Genomic DNA, 17,907 nt, shown 5'->3' on the forward strand with positions numbered 1-17,907 from the left:
GTATATAACTGCTGTATGTTGCTTTGCTTGATTTCTCCCTTCAAGATTAGGAAAATTTCAGTTAGTCTCCTTGACTCAATTTAATTTCAATCAACCTCTCTGACACTCTTAAATTTCACTCCATGTATGAAGGATTGAAATGAAATTAAACATATAAATCAAATGACCTTGTTATTTTTAGTGAAACTAGATTTATGAACAATTTATGTAGGAAAAATGGACAAGTAATGTAAATAACAGCACAACACCATTATAAATTTATAATTCTTATTCCACCCGCATTAATTATTCATTTTTTATATATTAATTATTTATTTTTTTTAGACGGTTGCTCATGTGTTTAATTTCACTTGTTTATATTTATAATGTTATTATGCTATTAATGAGAGTTGTAAATTTTATTTATATCAGTTGTTTATTTTACATATAACAATTTATGTAGGGAAAATGGACAAGTAATGTAAATAAAATTTGCAAATTTTATTAATAGCACAACATCATTATAAATTTATAATTCTTATTCCACCCACATTAATTATTCATTTTTTATATATTAATTATTTATTTTTTTTAGACTCATGTGTTTAATTTCACTTATTTATATTTATAATGTTATTATGCTATTAATAAGAGTTGTAAATTTTATTTATATCAGTTATTTCTTTTTCATATATCAACTCTTTACTTCATTGATAATAATAAAGGTATTTGAGCCAATTCTTTAATTTTATTTTAAATTTCAGCATGTGGAATAAAATTACAGAATTTTTTAAAGTTAGCTAAAATTAATTTGGTCAAGAGGGTTAACTAAAATTTTTAAATAATGACAATAATAATAACAACAGCAGTAATGCTGGCTTCCCGCCATCTGGAGGCATCTAAACGATTGGTGTTAAAACGCCCAAAGATAAATGGGGGAAAAAAAAGGGAAAAATCTTCCATCTCCATCCATTCAAATATCTCCATGCTCCAAAATCATACTTCAACAGTTTTACTGGCTCCCACAATAACGCCTCCTCTCAGCTCGCTCTCAAAATGTCCTCGTCTCCCACACTTGCTCTCAGTCCAGCTGTGCCTGTCAAGTGCTATTTTCTCCGAAACCAATCGGCTCTTTCTCCGTTTCTCAGACCTTGCACCTCACTTCATGTTCCCTTCAGATCCCTCATCTGCCGCTGCTCCACCGATCGTGAAGAGGATCGATGGCTCCGTGAAGAGCAGCGCTGGCTTCGCGAAGAGCAGAGATGGCTTCGCGAGGAGCAGCGCTGGGGTCGCGAACGCGACTGTCTCCTCTGCGAGATTTCTGACCTTAAGCTCCAAATTCAATCTCTAGAACGCCGGATTTTGGCCCCTGAGGTGTCATCTTCTTCCTCGTCTTCGGTCTCCGATGCTATTTCGAATGTTTCGGCGTTGTTGCAGGTTTTGAGGGATAAGAACAGTAATTTGATTGCAGAGAGTGGGTCCAGTTCGCGGGAGATGGTGCTGGAGGAGAAGAAGGTCGAGCAAAAAGAGATTGTGAAGGAGGTGATGGTTGACGACGCCGCTAGGATTTCAGATACAAAAGTGGAGAAGAGGGTAGAAAAGAGGAGCGCCTTGAGGACGGGATCGGAAGGAGAAGAGGTTAGAGAGATGCAGGTCTGCTAGCAATATGTATTTCTACTTCTCTCAAATAAACGAAGGCGAGTTTGTGTTTTATATGCCCTGTTTGGGTTGATACTTAGGAATTGATACTGCTGGATTCTCAATGAAAATGCCTAGGATAGGAGGTCTTAATGACAAGAGTAGATGGTAAGTGCAATTGGAGATATAGAAAATGTGTTCAGAGTTTAGTCGCTTTAAGTAGGTGGAGCCCTTAATTCTGAAGAACTAACCATAGTTTTTTTTTTTAAATTAAAATTGATTTTGTTTTTATTCGTTAGCTGGCATGGACTATATTAAATTTGAGATAATAACTGTGATGGCTGAAGTTAGTTTCAACATTTTGCTTTTGCAATGGGTTGAATTTAACATAATAAACAATCATGCATAGTTTTGTCAACGTCATCTTTACTGCTTTACGCTAAATTTTTCTGGTTCATTGTGGCAAGTGTTCTTTTTCTTTTGTCTCATTGTAGTGTTAGTTCTATAGAAAGAATTTAATGTGTCGTCTCTGTGAAACTTGCACTGTTTTAGTTTTTGATGGTACTTCTATTATTTGTAAGATGGAATTAAGAACTAATGTATCTTATAATCTTGCATGATCTTAAACTCCTGCACTTCAACAGGAAGCACTGCTAAAGTTGGGATTTTACTCAGGCGAGGAAGACATGGAATATTCCAGCTTTTCAAGTGGAACTGAACGTGCTGTGAAGACTTGGCAAGTTAGTCTTATTTTGCGTAGTTTATAAATTGTCATTGGAGAGAGGAAAAAGATTTTTCCCCTTCTGTGCTTACCTGTAGAGTAATCTTAGTAGTGTTATACATGTAATTTCACTACATGAATTTCATGGTTCTAATCAGTATTATTTTCCAACAGGCAGCATCTGGAGTCCCTGAAGATGGCATCATGACAGCTGAACTCCTTAAAAAACTATATATGGAGATAAGGATTGAAGATTCTGGTGGTGTGAAGGAGAAAGAACATTATAATACTGTTTTATCCAAGGTATGCTAACTCTGTCTCCAGAACTATAATGTTACACTTCCAAAAGTCCTTGTATTGGATATGCATTTTGGCATGTGAGAAGTCTATGGCTTTGACAAGAAAACGCAGAAATGAAGCATATTCTTTATGTGGTCCTATTTTATTTGGAAATTTCTGTGAAGATTTTAAAGTGGTCCTGGCACTTGTGCCCCTGAACACATCTATAATCTATTATTAACTTACAGAATTTCCCTCCATAGATCCATAAAGGCTTCTATTTATCAACCTTCTTCCTCCATTGGCAGCAACAAGAACATAATTATCATATCGTCGATTAACCTGGCATTCATTGAGTCTCTGAAACTGTTGTATGCAATCTCAAGATTTTCCAAGACCTTCATTGGTCGGCAGATGATTTTGGCTCCTGTGAGAGCACTGTGTAGCGTTGAGCTCTTTATGATTTATTCTGGCTACAAGAATTCATGATACTTCAGAAAAACAGATTGGAATTGCAAACTAAGATTCTATTCACGCGCATGCCTACCACCTGTTTAGCATTTAGTGTACATTATTTTTTATTAGAGGTCCATGAAGATGCAATGTGTCTCAAAGAAGACACGAGACATTCAGTGAATTTGGATGGGTTGGTAGAAGTTTTCTCTTCCATACATATTTTGGGTAAATTCCTCGCCAGTTAGAGTATCTTCCATTTGTAGACTACATGTATTGTGCTGATACAGAGATGATGTAATGTGTGTCATCTTCTGGCTTGTTTTCCACTGTGATACAAGTATCTGATCATATTGACAATCAAACTTCAATATGTATAAGATGCTGAACTATACCAAGAGGTGAGTTACTTTTCATGCAGGAAGTTGCAAATGGAGCACCCGTTACTTCCGTGGCAGAAACTGAGTTCCAGGAAACTGTTGTGGGAGATGGTGATACAGAAATAGATGTTTCACATCGGCGGGTCTTCCTCCTAGGAGAAAATCGATGGGAAGAACCCTCGAGACTTGGTGCCACTAAAGCAGTTGAGAAGGGGAAGACCGGGGATGTAACTACAAAATGCCTTCAATGTCGTGGGGAAGGTCGCTTGTTATGTACAGGTATTATGTTATTTTCTCATATACTCTTAATCTTGCATATTTAAGTTAAATATTCACTGCCCTTAGTAAATCTATGTAGATTGTTATCCTGGGAGAGGAATGTCTCTGACTGTTTCTTAATTCACTTGTTCAATGCAAGTTGCAAAAAGGAAACAAAAGGCTACTTAAATGCTATAATATCCAATGTTATGATCAGCGGCAACAATTTTATATTTCTCTTCATTTAACTTCCATTTCTTTTGTTGCAGAATGCGATGGAACGGGCGAACCAAATATAGAACCACAGGTAAGAAATCTTCGTGCTGTTATAGAAAATTTACTTGTTATTTATTTCCAATGTCATACAAGATTTTGAAACTCACCGGTGAGTTCTATTCCGCAGTTTTTGGAATGGGTGGACGAGGGCGCTAAATGTCCATATTGTGAAGGCCTAGGGTACACAATCTGTGACATTTGTGCTGGGAAAACCGTAACATAGGTATGATATACGTTTCTTCAGAATTCAGATACATGTATGTCATTGTCTACATCAATGCGACTCATTATGTGATGTGATAAAAGTTTCAGCGGTAGGGAAGTGATCTATTTAATTTCATAATAGAAGGGGTTAAGTGTAGTATATATTGTTGAAACAAAATGTAGGATATTATGTTATCGTGTTTATAAAATTTTAGTGAGGAGTATAGAAGACTTGCTTAAATTTGATGAGTTGTACAGGCTTTTGCTCTTTAAATAGTGGTTAGGGGATTGATTTCTTGCCGCGATGGATTTAGAAATTCAAACCTCGGGGCAAATTTGGAAGTTACCTAAAATAGAAGGGTTATAATTAACTTTGACAATTTTTACAAATAAAATAAAAACAAATTTGAAAGAGAATTGAAGCTCCCATCTTTATTCCCTTTAGATTCGTCAGCCTATGTGGAGTGGGAGCAAAGCTTTTACAGTAAGGATCCATAAATTTTTATAAAATGTTTTAAATATTTTTTTATCATGTTATTATATTTTTAAAACATAAAATTTTCTCTCTTTCTTAAAGAGACAAACTTTAAAAAAATTATGAAAATCATAAAGCTTCTACCTTTTAGCGTTGGGGGAAGTATCACAATTTTTAATTTTTTTTTTAACCACAGTTAGATGCCAACAAAATATTAAAAAATAAGTTGCAAATATTTAGATAATTATAAACAAAACTTTCACGAATTATATTTAAAATTTAAATGTTATTATAATTAAAATTCTTAAATTTGTAACTATCTAAATTAACATTTATAATTTATTTTACTCAATTGCTGGCTGAAGTTTAGCCACTGTGCCTTTCTTGATACCTTTTCTTTCATCTAATCCATCGGGCAACATAATAATCAAATACATATAACCTCCTAAATGCAAAAAGTCAATTTTTAATTTTCATCTTTAAAGTATCACCAAGCATGTAAAACAACGCATTTTCAACTTATGATTACAAATTTGTCTTCGGCTTGCCATGACCAGCAACACGCCTAGTCAGTGATCGCATGGTCACGAATTCCTCAGCCGCAGACGGGTGTAATCCCACCTACATAGGCACATGTTAATACATACTTTGCAGAAAAGAGAAACTTTTTTCCCCAAAAAGAGAAGCTCTTCAAAAGACGAGAATATTCCGAAACACCAAATCTTGGTCTGCTTATTCATATCATTTTTAAGTATGCTATGAAAAACTACTCAAACACGAACGTGAATTTTATGCTAATAAAGCCAATAGGCGTAAAAAAAAAAAAAATCGAAGCCTGATACGAGAACCGGTACCTAATTTCAGAAGCTAGTGATTCAAAAGAAAAACCCTTGAGAATTAAACTTCCATGTACTCACTTCATGTTACCTTTTTGGTACAGAAGAGATCCATCTTAGGCAAGGAATGAAGGTGCAAGGATCAAATCATCAAAAACCTAAGGCGCATCAAGCTTACCTCAACCTTAGTCTTACACTCAGATTGGTCCCGTGAAATATTCGCTCATTAGTGTGCATGATTAAATTTCATTGTAATCTAAATAACTTGCAATTGAATTAGAGGCACATCTTTTTAATTTTTCCAGGGTTCATGTATAAAATAAAATGAATAAAAAATTAATAAAATCTTACCAAGAGATCCCAGGGCAAGGTTAGGCTTAGGAAATATAATATTTTTGAGAAAATTAATTTGTAGATTCTTATAGTTTATTTTATTTCAATCAAGCTCTTATAATTTTATTGATTAAATATGTAAACTCTGAAAGTTAACATTCTTGAATTTCTTGAATTTTTCTTTTTTAAAAAAATAAGTGTATAACTTTGGCATTAATTACATAATTTTTATACATATAGAATTTTCGTAAAAATTTAATAAAATGCAAATATTGTATTAAAATTTTATTTTTCTTTTTGGCCAAAAGTATTAATTCAAATTTTCTATAAATTTTGAAAGTGTTTTTGTTTCGAGAAAGTTGATCATTCATTAATAATTTTAACCTATCAAATTATAAAGGCTTGATTAAAACAAAATAAAGGAACTTAATTCAAAATTGAGAAAAATTACAAAGCACGCAAATTAATTTTCCCTAATTTTTTTTTAAAAAATCGGACCTTTCAATTGAGCTCACATGCTCAATTTTCTAGCTCTAGGTAAGGTCCTCCCCTCCATCGCCCAAATATTCGAGATTCTAGCCATGTTTCATCATAGCATTTGAACTTTGAAGTAAAATAGGCAACCACCGTCATATCCAGAATCATAGGAATAAGCAATAAAAGCTGTGTACTTACCGTGCTATCAAATTGTGCCTTAGTAGCTCCACACTTCAAAGCAACAGCAAATCCCTGGAGGTGACCACCAAATTAAGATAAGGAATTCATGGTACAAGAAACCATATTCAAATAAAGTGAAGATCACCAAAAGGCAGAAAAAAAATCTAGCCATATAAAGGTTCGCAGAAACAAGCACAACACAGTCCCACGAGTAGTACATTACAGTTAGCTCAACCCCAAAAAATGTATGCAACAGCTGGCGTGAAACCATACCTGAATAATTTCAGGGGCATCGGGTCCACACATTGATGCTCCAAGAACTAGATCTGTCTCAGCGTCAACAACAAGCTTCATAACAGTTTTTTCTTGCCGCCTAGTTAAAAAGAATCATCAGAATTTAACATGACATATTGATAATAAGATTGTCAACCATTAATGTCCAGCACAGCAATATAACTGCATGCCCTGGGTTCTTAAATTTTATGTATCTATCATTATTTTAACAACTGGTGTTTTCTGCTCTTAGAATCATGAATTCAGCATAATATTTGAATAAATGTTCGAGTGGGCGCAAAAATCCACATCAATGCACATACCCAGAAATGGTGTTCTTCATTGGATTGAATGTCGATGTAAAAATTAAAATATCACCATTTGCTTGTTCCAATGCCTGTTCCTCGCTGAGACCAACAACAGAAAGTGGTGGAATGCTGCAGAGGAGAAAAGATCAGGAAGATGATGTGGTGCAGAAGGGAAGGAGACATAGCGTTATCACAGGTTTCCCATATTCAGAGCTTCTAAAGTCTGTTACCCAAGGGGAACTGTACCTGAACACTGCACAGGGGACATTACTGTAATCTGGCTTGCTTGGCTGCCCATTAAATACTGTGTTCTGCATGAGGCAAAATAAATGAACATGTCAAGTGTCAGCCCCTACACAATATACTAAGCCACATGGAACACTTACAGCAAAGCATGTTCCCTCCATCAATGCCACAGGAGTAAGGTTCATTCGATTCGTTACATCTCCCACAGCCCATATGCTAGGAACATTGGTCCTTGAGTACTCGTCTACCTAAATGGAGTGGAAATGGAATGTGATAAGTTTGGTCTTGAGAATGTCACAACTTACAATCACTGTTTACGAAGTCGTCATTAAATTCATCGTCCAGAAATTGGCTGAAACAAATCACTTGACGCATTTCAAAACTACCATGAAAAAAATATAAGGCGTATTGGATCCACTAACTTCTACCTGCACACACGCATTTTCTTACCAGTCTATGTTCCTACACATGTAGAAACTAACAAGAGAATATTCAGTCAAACTAGGAAATTGGGCAAGATGCCATACTTCCCTAATCCTTCTTATAGGCACATTAAAAAAAAAAAAAAGTGAAGCATCTGTTTTTTTTTTTTTAACTGTAGAGACACATAGCCTAACAAACTTATTGTAACTCCTTTCTCTTTATAAAGGAGGACAAAGAGAGCGACAAAGTAACCAACATCACAACAACATCATAGCCATTTGCAATTCTATATTGCCTTCTCAACCAAACGAAAAGATAATCCTGGGAGAATTGAGACGTGACATGTCTCATGAATTTCAAACAATATGCAATATGAACACAAAAAGATGCCGAACCTTTATAGCCCGAGTGTTGTCAAGCTCCACACCAACTGCTTCTAAATTCAACCTCTTAGTATTAGGAGTCCTACCTGCAGCCAAAAGAAGACGACTTAGCAGTTCCAAGAACTTTGAAAACTTCTAATACAAGTTTAACAAGCTGCATGATGCATTTGGCTTCCAAAGCCTTTTAATTATGCAAGCATCATTTTTCAACAACAAGCAACCAAAAAAACACATCAACATGGATTCGGGTTCCAGTGCCTTTAAATTTCAGGGTTTCAAAGCCCAAAAAAGCATATGAATCTCCTTTTTTTTTTTAACTAGAGATTATACTTGTTCTTACCGGTGGCAAATAGCACAACATCAGCCATCAGCTCCTCACCATGGTCTGTAACAGCCATAATTCCATGCTCTGTTTTCATCAACTAGAAAATAAAATTATTGGCATTAGCTGAGCCTCAACTAAGAAACAACTGAGATTTGAATATTCACAAAAAAATTAGTTCACTGTAATGAGAGTCCCAACAAAACCCCAAGGGAAATACCTTTGACAAATTTGTTCTTGGGTGCAGATTAATTCCCCGGCCTTCAAGATTTCTGGCAACTACTGCTCTCATTTCATCATCGAAGCCTCTGAAACAGAACTCATTTTCCATTAGCAATATGTTTGGGTAGAGAGCAATGAGGTGAATTGGAGGGGCAGGGATCACAATCTGCAAGGCAAATAGGCAAAAGTTCCCCGTGTAATGGAGATAAAAATTTATGAAAGCAAAAAGAAATCAAGGGGAACGTTCCCTCTCCTTTCTCTACAAACTCGCTTGAAACCCTTTCCAAATTAGAGGGTATAACAGGAAAGAAAGAAAGCAAGCTTATTTCAAAAAATTGCAATTTACTTTGGTGGCCCAAACTATGTATGATAAAAAGAATATTATCGGTTAATAGCAATCTTATATTGGCGAACATCCTCTTTGAACATCACCCTCATTAATAATCCAGACCATTCATTTTATTCCCATTCCATTCCCCTTCTCTTAAACTTCCAGCGATATCTTTAATGGGACGACATGACAGAGGAAGTGATGTTAATGAATAATTACTAAACCTGTCTGTCATTCCTCCGTTTGGACTTTGCAGGGGAAAACTCTTCCCGTCTGCTAGAAATAAACAAACCTCCACTGCCCCATCTCAACAATCAGAATACATGCACAAATTCTTTATTCTCATCTAATCTCCATTTACCCATGGATTACGGCATTCTATTATTCACAAATGGCCCAAATCTGCACATAACTTTCCAGATCTAGGAAACAAGCTCAACAAAAGCATACATTAACTGCAAAAGATAACCATGAGGCCAATTATGACATTAAATCTTACCTTGACTAATAGCCAAACACCCCCCCAAAAAAATAAATAAATAAATAAAATTTTGGGGGTGGGGGTGGGGAAGGCAAAGCCAGAGCCAAAGATTCTCTCTCTAAGATTACAGTAGACAACATGGAAATTAACAGTGAAGAATGCACGTAAGAGCCAAACCTTAATGGAAGTTCTTTTCTGAAAACTAGATCAACTGTGGAACCCATTCCTCTCCATATAGAAGCAAACTCAACTGCAATATAACTGACAGTACAGAATATAAAATCAATAACTATACACCAGAATGCTTGAACTAACACACACAGGATGACAAGAGAGACACACCCTCCTCCAACCACCACAGCACGCTTAGGCAACTCCTCCAAACTTAGTGCTTCATCAGATGTTATAGCCAACTCCTGCAAGATAAACCCACCGCCGAAAAAAAGGAAGGAAGAAATAGTGTGAATGAGACATCGAGAACACTCGATTAAATTGTTAAGAAGTAACATGTTAACAACATGATGGCAGATGAAGTAATATGAAGCAAATACATATAATAATGATAAAAGTTGGGAGGCAACTAACTTGTCAGAAAGATTATTTGCAAAAAAAATATCAAAACATGAAGTTCACCTTTCCAGGAATATTCAGACCCTGAGCCCTGCTCCCAGTTGCAATTAATATGTGCTTGGCAGAATAGGACAATTTGGTGCCATCCAATTGTGTCACCTCAACTTCATTTGGACCAGCTACCTTACCCTCACCTTCAAATAATTTAACCCCAGCATTGGATAACAGCCGCTTGTAAATTCCATTCAATCTGTTTATTTCATCAGTCTGAAGTTTGCACAAGACTTCAATTAGTTAATGAAGACAAATTTAATCTTGATTAAGTTCTGAAAAGAAAATTAGAGATGCTACTCTTTTGCCACTGGAAGTGTTGTAAATATAATCATAATAACATGAAGCCTTAGATAGAAAGCTACTAATTTCAAAATCACAGAAACCTTAAAGCTACCTTCTTTTGTAATAGTTTCTTCCAATTGAAATCAACCTTCTCACTCAATTCCCACCCATAATTTCTGGCATCCTACAGAGGCAGTTGTGTTCATTAAATCGTCAGTAAACAGAATAAACACAAATGATAATACGGGCAGCACAATATTTTTATATTAGAGATTATAGAGAACAGCTACTTACTTTCCTATCTCATTCACTGTTCACTTTAGTGGTGGCATAATTTGTTGGGAAATTTTCTTAGCATGGCCATTTCAATAGTTCTTCATTCCAATTTCGATTGATCTTTATATAAAATTTGGAAAGGTGTTTTAAAAAAAAAAAAAAAAAGTTAAGAGGGCACTGCCATGCATGCACTTGCAAGCCACATGCAAACTACTTACCATAAGCAGTTAAGAACAGAATCGGATAGAAAGAATGCATAATGCATAAATGTATATTTTTTCTAATTCAGCTAAACATCAGAATCTCTGATGATATAAATCACAATTACAAGCTCTTTTAGGTTTAAACTCTTATGAAATTCAGAAATCATAACCACACAATAAGGGGGGAAATAAGATTATAAAGAAACTGTAGTTTAAAAATCTTTTTGACAGGGGTGATTCCAAAGGAAACTAAATGAAAGAACCCATTACAAAGCAATTCACTACCATGCTTGGTACTGTGAGCTTACAGATCAAATCCTTACCTCAAGGTCACCTCCATAAGATGCTCCATAGACCAAAATCTTTTTTGGAACACAACCACGAATAACACACCTGAGAAATAAAATATAAATGGTTCTTCATGAATCACTTTGTGGTTACTAGATTAAAATTTCTGTTTCTTTTCAGGGAACTTAAAAGAGAGCGGGAGAGGGAAGTGGAGGAGGAAAGACAGGAGATTGACAAGTTACATTTAATTATGCATCTAAAGTATTAATTACTCCCTCACAGAAGAAAATATTATTATGCAAGTTTGCAAAAATTAAATATAATTAATCCATCACTTCAGCATACTCTGCTGGCTATAGGTCACGAATAGACCACAGTACATCTGGTTGATTGCGAACAAAAAAGGCAGCACATCAAATAGCAGTGGAAAATTAGGGCATGTTATTACAATCTATAAAATATGAGAGGAGGAATGATATTGGATCCAAAGCTGTATGACACAAACAAAAACAAGTTTGGGGATATAGCTAAAAACAACACAGCCAGTTTAACTTTAGTTGTGATATCAGAAAGAAGCAGACTACAAATAAATGAATTAACAAACACTTATTGGGTGAATCCTAGTTTAGAGTTTCGATTTCCTACCAACAACATTTCCATCTAAGGAACAAACAGCCAAACAAGTGGTTAATGACATTAATATACATAATAAACACATCTAGATCTTTTTGGAATTTGTAAATTTCACCTAAATGTAAGATGCTTTTGCAAAGAATGCATAATTCATGAATCGTGATCCTCCCTCTTTTCAGGATAAAAGAATAAACAATTAGAAAAAAGAGCTTAACAAATCAAGAAAGCCAGGAAAATGCTAAAAAAAATAACAAAATAAAGTCAGAAACACAACTGATAGCTACGATAACCTAATATAGAAGACAATTCAAAGGAGAAAAATTTGACAAAGGAAGGAGTATTGAGTGCATAAGTTTTGATGAAATGAACTCACGTTCCACCTACTCCTCCAATCGTTTCTGAGCTAATCGGATGAAATGGAAGTTCACAAATCCCCACCTTGTAAGACAGATTTCAAGATATTAGAAGGTGACAAAACAATGGAAAACATTCGAAAAAATTTAATCCACCAATGATCGCTAGAATAGCTGGCAAAATTAGCAATAATAAGCATATTACAAGCACTGCTGCTTCTAAAGTTAGAAATCATAGAGAACAACCAGTAACTCAAAATTATCCATCGAACTACCAGGTTATTTACTGAATAAGAGAATGTTTTTCATACCTTGGCCCCATAATTAGCCGAAAATCTGGAGGCACGAACTCCACCGCTTCCCGCTCCAATAACAAACAAGTCGAAGTCATAGTTCTTGTCATCTTCACTAGGCTTGGCCAATTCCCCATCGATAAGCATCTTTCGCGCCATCCCTACTGAACTATCGAGATAAAACTGCATGAGAGAAATCATCGTCACATAAAAAACAATTAAGAGATCAAACATCATGCGGCAGACTGTTTGATAATTGACAGACAATAAACAAAATCGATACACGAACCAGGAAAAAATAAATTGATATGAACGCACCACGATCACTCTGTTTCTAAGTTTAAAAAGGAATTAAGAGCTGAAATATTTGCGCTGTAACGCACTAACGGGATACTCGTATAAGAAAATACAAATTCAAAATTTCGGATCCTACCTTGATTTAATATGCGAGATTCCAGGGAAACGAAATGGAAGGATTGGTTGCGGAAGCGTTACTTGGATGAAGAGGAAGACATGAACTATGGTTTTCTAGGTTACAGTTGTGATTACGTGTGTACTGATGGGCACAGAGACACGACCAAAGTAGAGAGGTCAGAGATCTAGAAAACAACGAAAAAACTAGAGGGAGGCACGGAGGGCGAAGCATTAAATGCCTAGACCCCAGAGGCAGGAGATCCGCTGAGGCGCTAATAACCACAGCAATGTGTTAGGTCCATGAAGGAAGGACTTCCAAAATTGGATGTATTAATTCCTCATATTGATATATGGTGAAAGAGTTTTTGAAAGGAAAAAAAAAAAGGAGTTGAAAGCGATCTGATGCTCCATTTTGTATGCTGGAATTGAGGTCAAAGAAGTGAAAGTGAAAATGAAATCCTTAGGTTGTTTGGTGCAATAGAAATCACTTCCATATAAAACTCACTTTCATCAAATTTAATTGAATTGGTTTCATAGTTTATTCTAAAGAATTGGCTTGACTTTTTTGCAAGTAAAATTTTTTTACTATTATACTCTTAAATATTTTATTAATATACAATTTTGTCCCTCGATAATTATAACCTATCATCTTCCTCTCAAGTCGACGGCCACCCTCTAACCATTCAATGTGACTTATGCCTCTCCTTCAACATTGCGCTTACTCCCACTTCTTCATCTTAAAGCTTTTCTTTTGGTCTCGTCTATCCGTGCTTGATTTTCTCCTTCTTTAGATCTTGAACCCAAGTGTCCATTGCTTTAAAGCGATGAGGAGATGCTATTGTCAATATCGATGATGAGGATACTAAACTCAACCTTCGACACGAAGCTTGAGATAAAAAATCTATGCAGGAGATCAATGATAAAAAAAATGGTGTCTGATGGCTACTCAATCGATTTTTGGATGTTTGTGAAAATGGGATTAGGGTTTTTTTTTTTCATTTTCAACAAATCTAGATTTGATTAACGTGAACTAAGATTGATTTTTCAATTTGATTGTTGTATTGTAATGGATATTATGTTGTTGGGCTTGATTCCATCGATGATGGAGGTTTTTCCAATGGCAATGAATTTATGCTAGAATAGAGATCCTTCTAGAAGGTTAGGGCCATTGAGGAAGATTAGTGGAAGGGGTGGCTTGGTAGCAATTCAAACAACAACAGTGACTCCCCACCCTACAACCACTCATGGCCATTATGCTGTCAGAGCTTCTTGGGGAGATCCCTTGCCGTGTTGAGGCCGCCGATCTGGGGTGGTGGGTGAGGTTTTTTTCGGCAAGGGTATATGAGTCTTTTTATGTTATAAATGGTTGTATTAATTAAAAATTTTCTCACACTTCCATCAACATATCAAACACACTTTTAATTCCACTTCTACTTCCAACTCCACTTTAATTGGTGCACTGAACATTTTATTTTACTAGTCTTTTAGAAGAGAGTAGTGATCATGTAACAAAATAATATTAGAGTTAGATTCAGGTTTGTCTAGTTAATAAATTCTTCTAGTAGGCCACGCGTGATAGAGGCATTACAGATTGGCTAGGAGCTGCTATGTCTCACAATGGAAAGACTTGGGAAATATTTTGACTATATAAGTAGGTACGCTATTATTTTATTAAAGTATTTTTTTTTTGAAGAAAAGGTAATAATCCTGTGACAATTGGCTAATTTTACATTATGTTTTCTCATTTATTTTCATTTCTCGGACACCAATACATTTGTTTTCGTTTACCCCTTTTTTTTGAAAAATGATAATAAAATCTTTTAAATTATAAAAATGATAATTTAATTTTTTAAAATGTCATAATTTTATTAAAGTCTATAAAGACTTCTGTGTCAATAAATTTTAAGTTGAAAAGATTATTTTGCATTTATTGACAAGTTATGCTTTATTGTTTAATTATTGTGATTCTTTAAATAAAAGTTATTATTCTTTAAACAAAAATTATGAATCGAGTTTGTTATTTTAAAAATTTATTTTTTAATAATAAAAATTATATTTGATAAGTTGTGATTTTTTATTCAACTCTTATGATTTACAAAACAAAAGTCATGATTGAAGTTTATTTTTTAATAATAAAAATTATATTTGATAAGTTATAATTTAATGTTCATTTATTATGATTCATAGAACCAAAGTTATTATTTCTAAAATAAAAATTATAATTAGGATTTTTTATTTTTAATAAGAGTAAATTGATTTTTTCACTTTAAAATTTATTGATACATAAATTCTTAAGAATTTTCATGAAATTATGACATTTTAATGGACTATATTGTTATTTATATAATTTAAAAAAATTTTATTATTATTATTATTTTTTTACGCCACTTTCAGTACATGTACTTAAAAAACAAAAGATAAGTATACGATTCATTGTTTATAAAAATGATTAGTATACGATTGTTTTCATATCTAATAAGATTTTGTTCAAACATCAATAAAAAAAGAAGGAAAAATGACAAAAATATACATCTAATATATATAAATAACAATTAAATATTGCAAAATATGATAATTATTTAATCTTGAGACTTGTCTAATATTTTAATTTTTGATGAAATAACATGTTTACACTCATTGACCATTATATGAAATGATTACCTTGATTGAGTTATTGGCTAAAATGGGATAGAGAATGATTGCATATATTTTGTAGATTTGTTTATCAATAAAGTGTAATTAAAATAGTAATTTTATAAAAAGAAACTAGTTATTTTCAAGAAGAAAATAATCATTTTCTAATCAGTTTATAAATCACAAACTTGCATAAAGAAAGTACTCACTTTTTATTTTGTTTTAGTCAATAACATTTTAAAGTAGTCATTTCTTATAATAATCACTTAAAATAAATAGCATGTCATTTCACCAAAAATCAAAATTCTAGACAAATTTGAAGACCTAAATATTAATAATTATAATACTTTGTAGTATTTAATTGTCATTTGTCTATCAAGAGCTTTTTTTTGTCTATATCCATAAAATTTTTAAAAAATAAGATACCAATTTTCAATTTTATACATACAAAAAATTGCAGTCATAAAAGAAGCTTTGACATAACAGAAATAACTATACTTTTAATTTATCATGTGATGGATGGAGATACTTTTAGTGCTTGAAATATAGAAATGGGATCAAGAATAATAAACAATTTATTTTATTTTAGTATTTGTCACTTCCAGTTATACTTAAATACAAAGGACAATTTATTCTCCAACGCTCCAACGATGGAATCTATCGCCAACAACGGGATTTACAAAATTACAATATATATTGACATTGAGAGAAACTAACCCTGGTCATATCATTTTTTAGCCTCCGACTGATAATATAATTTTAAAATTATGCAATATGTGAACCAATGTAGCATTACAGACTACAGTTGACTTGCATATTAATTTAAAATAATTAATAAATAATGGCCATAACAGAGGCACTCGATCAAAATATTAGCCAGCGTGTGAGAAACGATAGTTCGAGACGGGGTCAACGCAGCCTATTCTCTCCCTCCATCACCTGCAAAAAAGGGGGGAAAAGGAGTAGAAACGAGTTCACTAAAGTTGGTTAAATTTGCTGTTTGAAACTTTTTGTTGATATGAAATGATAAAAGGGGACATAACCAAAATTATGGACTAGGTTAATGACAAAGGCTTAGGGCAAAAGTTCTGAGAGGAAAAGGGAAGATTGGGGTTAATTGGTTAAACTGATGATGACATATGCGCATGCGTAGGAGTCATGAGAAACTGCTTTTGAAAGCAACAAGGTCATCGATCGCCATGCATTGCTATCCACAAAAAGCGCAACTACTAGAAAGATGATGGCTGAGCTCTTGGAATGGAATACGAATACAATTTGCCTTTCACAAGTTGTTCTCTTTGCTTTTTGTTTTGCTTTTTTTCAATGATTCTGACAAATTTGTGTTCAACTTTTGCCATATTGTGTTTATTTGTTTATTTTTATGAAGTGTTGTGGTTACTTTATTTACAGACTCTTCAACGCAAAATTGGCCCACGGCACGAAATTGAGTGACATGAGACTCCCACCATCAAATATGGACCCTGAATATTAAACTCTTTTTCTTAAAAAATTAGAAGGTTTCTATAATCATTTTTAATTCAAAAATTAAATCGACTAAAGGCATTATTTATATTATATCAATAATATATATGGATTATCAATTACCAAATATTTCTAAACTCAGTAACCCTTGTCATTCGCCTAAAAAAAAAAACGATATTAAAAGTTAAAAAAGCGGCACATCAATTTCGTTTTTATTTGGATGCGTAATATGAACAATTCAAGTTTTGTTTCAAATTTATTTTATTTTTACTATTAATAAGTTTATATTAAAATATTCTTTTCATTCTATCTATTAATTCTTTTATAATAATAATAATAATAATAATAATAATACCGGTGTCCTGCATTAATAATAAGTTTAATCTACGTTTTCTTTCTCCTTTAACCTTATGCCATCGCCAATATTCATTCGGCCCACCTAGCAACTTTCTCGTCCTTAATTTTTTTTTTCCGACCTTTTCCATGCAGAATGGAATAAAATAACAAAGCATTAACTACATAAAACCACATATATTTTCTTTGATGAAAATTAATAAAACAACAATTATATAGATATAATAAATAAGAAAAATTACATATAGGTCTTGTAAAATAGTCAAGTCCCTTGAGACTTGAATATAACTTAAAATTAGGTTGCAAAGACAATAATTCTCTTATAAAACATATATCACATCAATCAAATGATTAATTTATAACTATTTTATCAGTAATTTATAATTATAATTTTAAATTTTAAAAACAACTGTCACTTCACATAATTACTAACAAAGGTTAATATTAATTATTTACAACTATTTAATTAATAATGTATAATTATAATTTCAAATTTTTACACTTATAACTTCACATATTCAATAGTTAAACAATTAATTTAATTATTATATATATATATATATGAAATTACAGTTATAAAATATTAAAATTAT

General features: G+C 33.4%; 2 protein-coding genes across 3 annotated transcripts; one reads left to right on the forward strand and one right to left on the reverse strand.

Moving 5' to 3' along the window:
* The first annotated feature begins 961 nt into the window (after positions 1-961).
* LOC129308169 (protein disulfide isomerase pTAC5, chloroplastic) lies at positions 962-5,491 on the forward strand. The gene is made up of 6 exons (XM_054949209.1): positions 962-1,632; positions 2,262-2,357; positions 2,513-2,641; positions 3,492-3,729; positions 3,978-4,015; positions 4,112-5,491. The coding sequence occupies exons 1-6, from the start codon at positions 1,036-1,038 to the stop codon at positions 4,205-4,207; spliced, it is 1,194 nt and encodes a 397-aa protein (XP_054805184.1). The 5' UTR covers positions 962-1,035; the 3' UTR covers positions 4,208-5,491.
* LOC129308167 (glutathione reductase, cytosolic) lies at positions 4,985-13,158 on the reverse strand. Of its 2 annotated transcripts, none has more exons than XM_054949208.1 (17): positions 12,864-13,158; positions 12,449-12,594; positions 12,158-12,222; positions 11,187-11,256; positions 10,497-10,568; positions 10,112-10,315; positions 9,821-9,894; positions 9,656-9,739; positions 8,665-8,752; positions 8,463-8,544; positions 8,135-8,208; positions 7,457-7,564; positions 7,317-7,381; positions 7,086-7,199; positions 6,763-6,862; positions 6,508-6,561; positions 4,985-5,284 (listed from the first exon to the last, which is right to left on the reverse strand). In XM_054949208.1, the coding sequence occupies exons 2-17, from the start codon at positions 12,587-12,589 to the stop codon at positions 5,189-5,191; spliced, it is 1,491 nt and encodes a 496-aa protein (XP_054805183.1). In that variant the 5' UTR covers positions 12,590-12,594; positions 12,864-13,158; the 3' UTR covers positions 4,985-5,188. The 2 variants fall into 2 exon arrangements, with proteins under 2 accessions (XP_054805183.1, XP_054805181.1); XM_054949206.1 differs by having other exon boundaries at positions 12,449-12,613; positions 12,864-13,157.
* Positions 13,159-17,907: the final 4,749 nt, after the last annotated feature.

This window comes from Prosopis cineraria, unplaced genomic scaffold (assembly GCF_029017545.1).
Source record: "Prosopis cineraria cultivar Desert tree isolate PC_DT_omini unplaced genomic scaffold, ASM2901754v1 PC4, whole genome shotgun sequence".
Taxonomy (NCBI): domain Eukaryota; kingdom Viridiplantae; phylum Streptophyta; class Magnoliopsida; order Fabales; family Fabaceae; genus Prosopis; species Prosopis cineraria.

Bases quoted from the DNA above. Each gene is read 5' to 3' on its own strand.
- LOC129308169 (XM_054949209.1), top strand. From the start codon at position 1,036: ATGTCCTCGTCTCCCACACTTGCTCTCAGTCCAGCTGTGCCTGTCAAG. The intron at 2,358-2,512 runs GTTAGTCTTATT...ATTTTCCAACAG, and splicing joins GTGCTGTGAAGACTTGGCAA to GCAGCATCTGGAGTCCCTGA. The intron at 3,730-3,977 runs GTATTATGTTAT...CTTTTGTTGCAG, and splicing joins AGGTCGCTTGTTATGTACAG to AATGCGATGGAACGGGCGAA.
- LOC129308167 (XM_054949208.1), bottom strand. From the start codon at position 12,589: ATGGCGCGAAAGATGCTTATCGATGGGGAATTGGCCAAGCCTAGTGAA. The intron at 9,895-10,111 runs GTGAACTTCATG...TTTATCTTGCAG, and splicing joins GTCTGAATATTCCTGGAAAG to GAGTTGGCTATAACATCTGA. The intron at 7,200-7,316 runs GTACAGTTCCCC...TCTCCTCTGCAG, and splicing joins GTCCCCTGTGCAGTGTTCAG to CATTCCACCACTTTCTGTTG.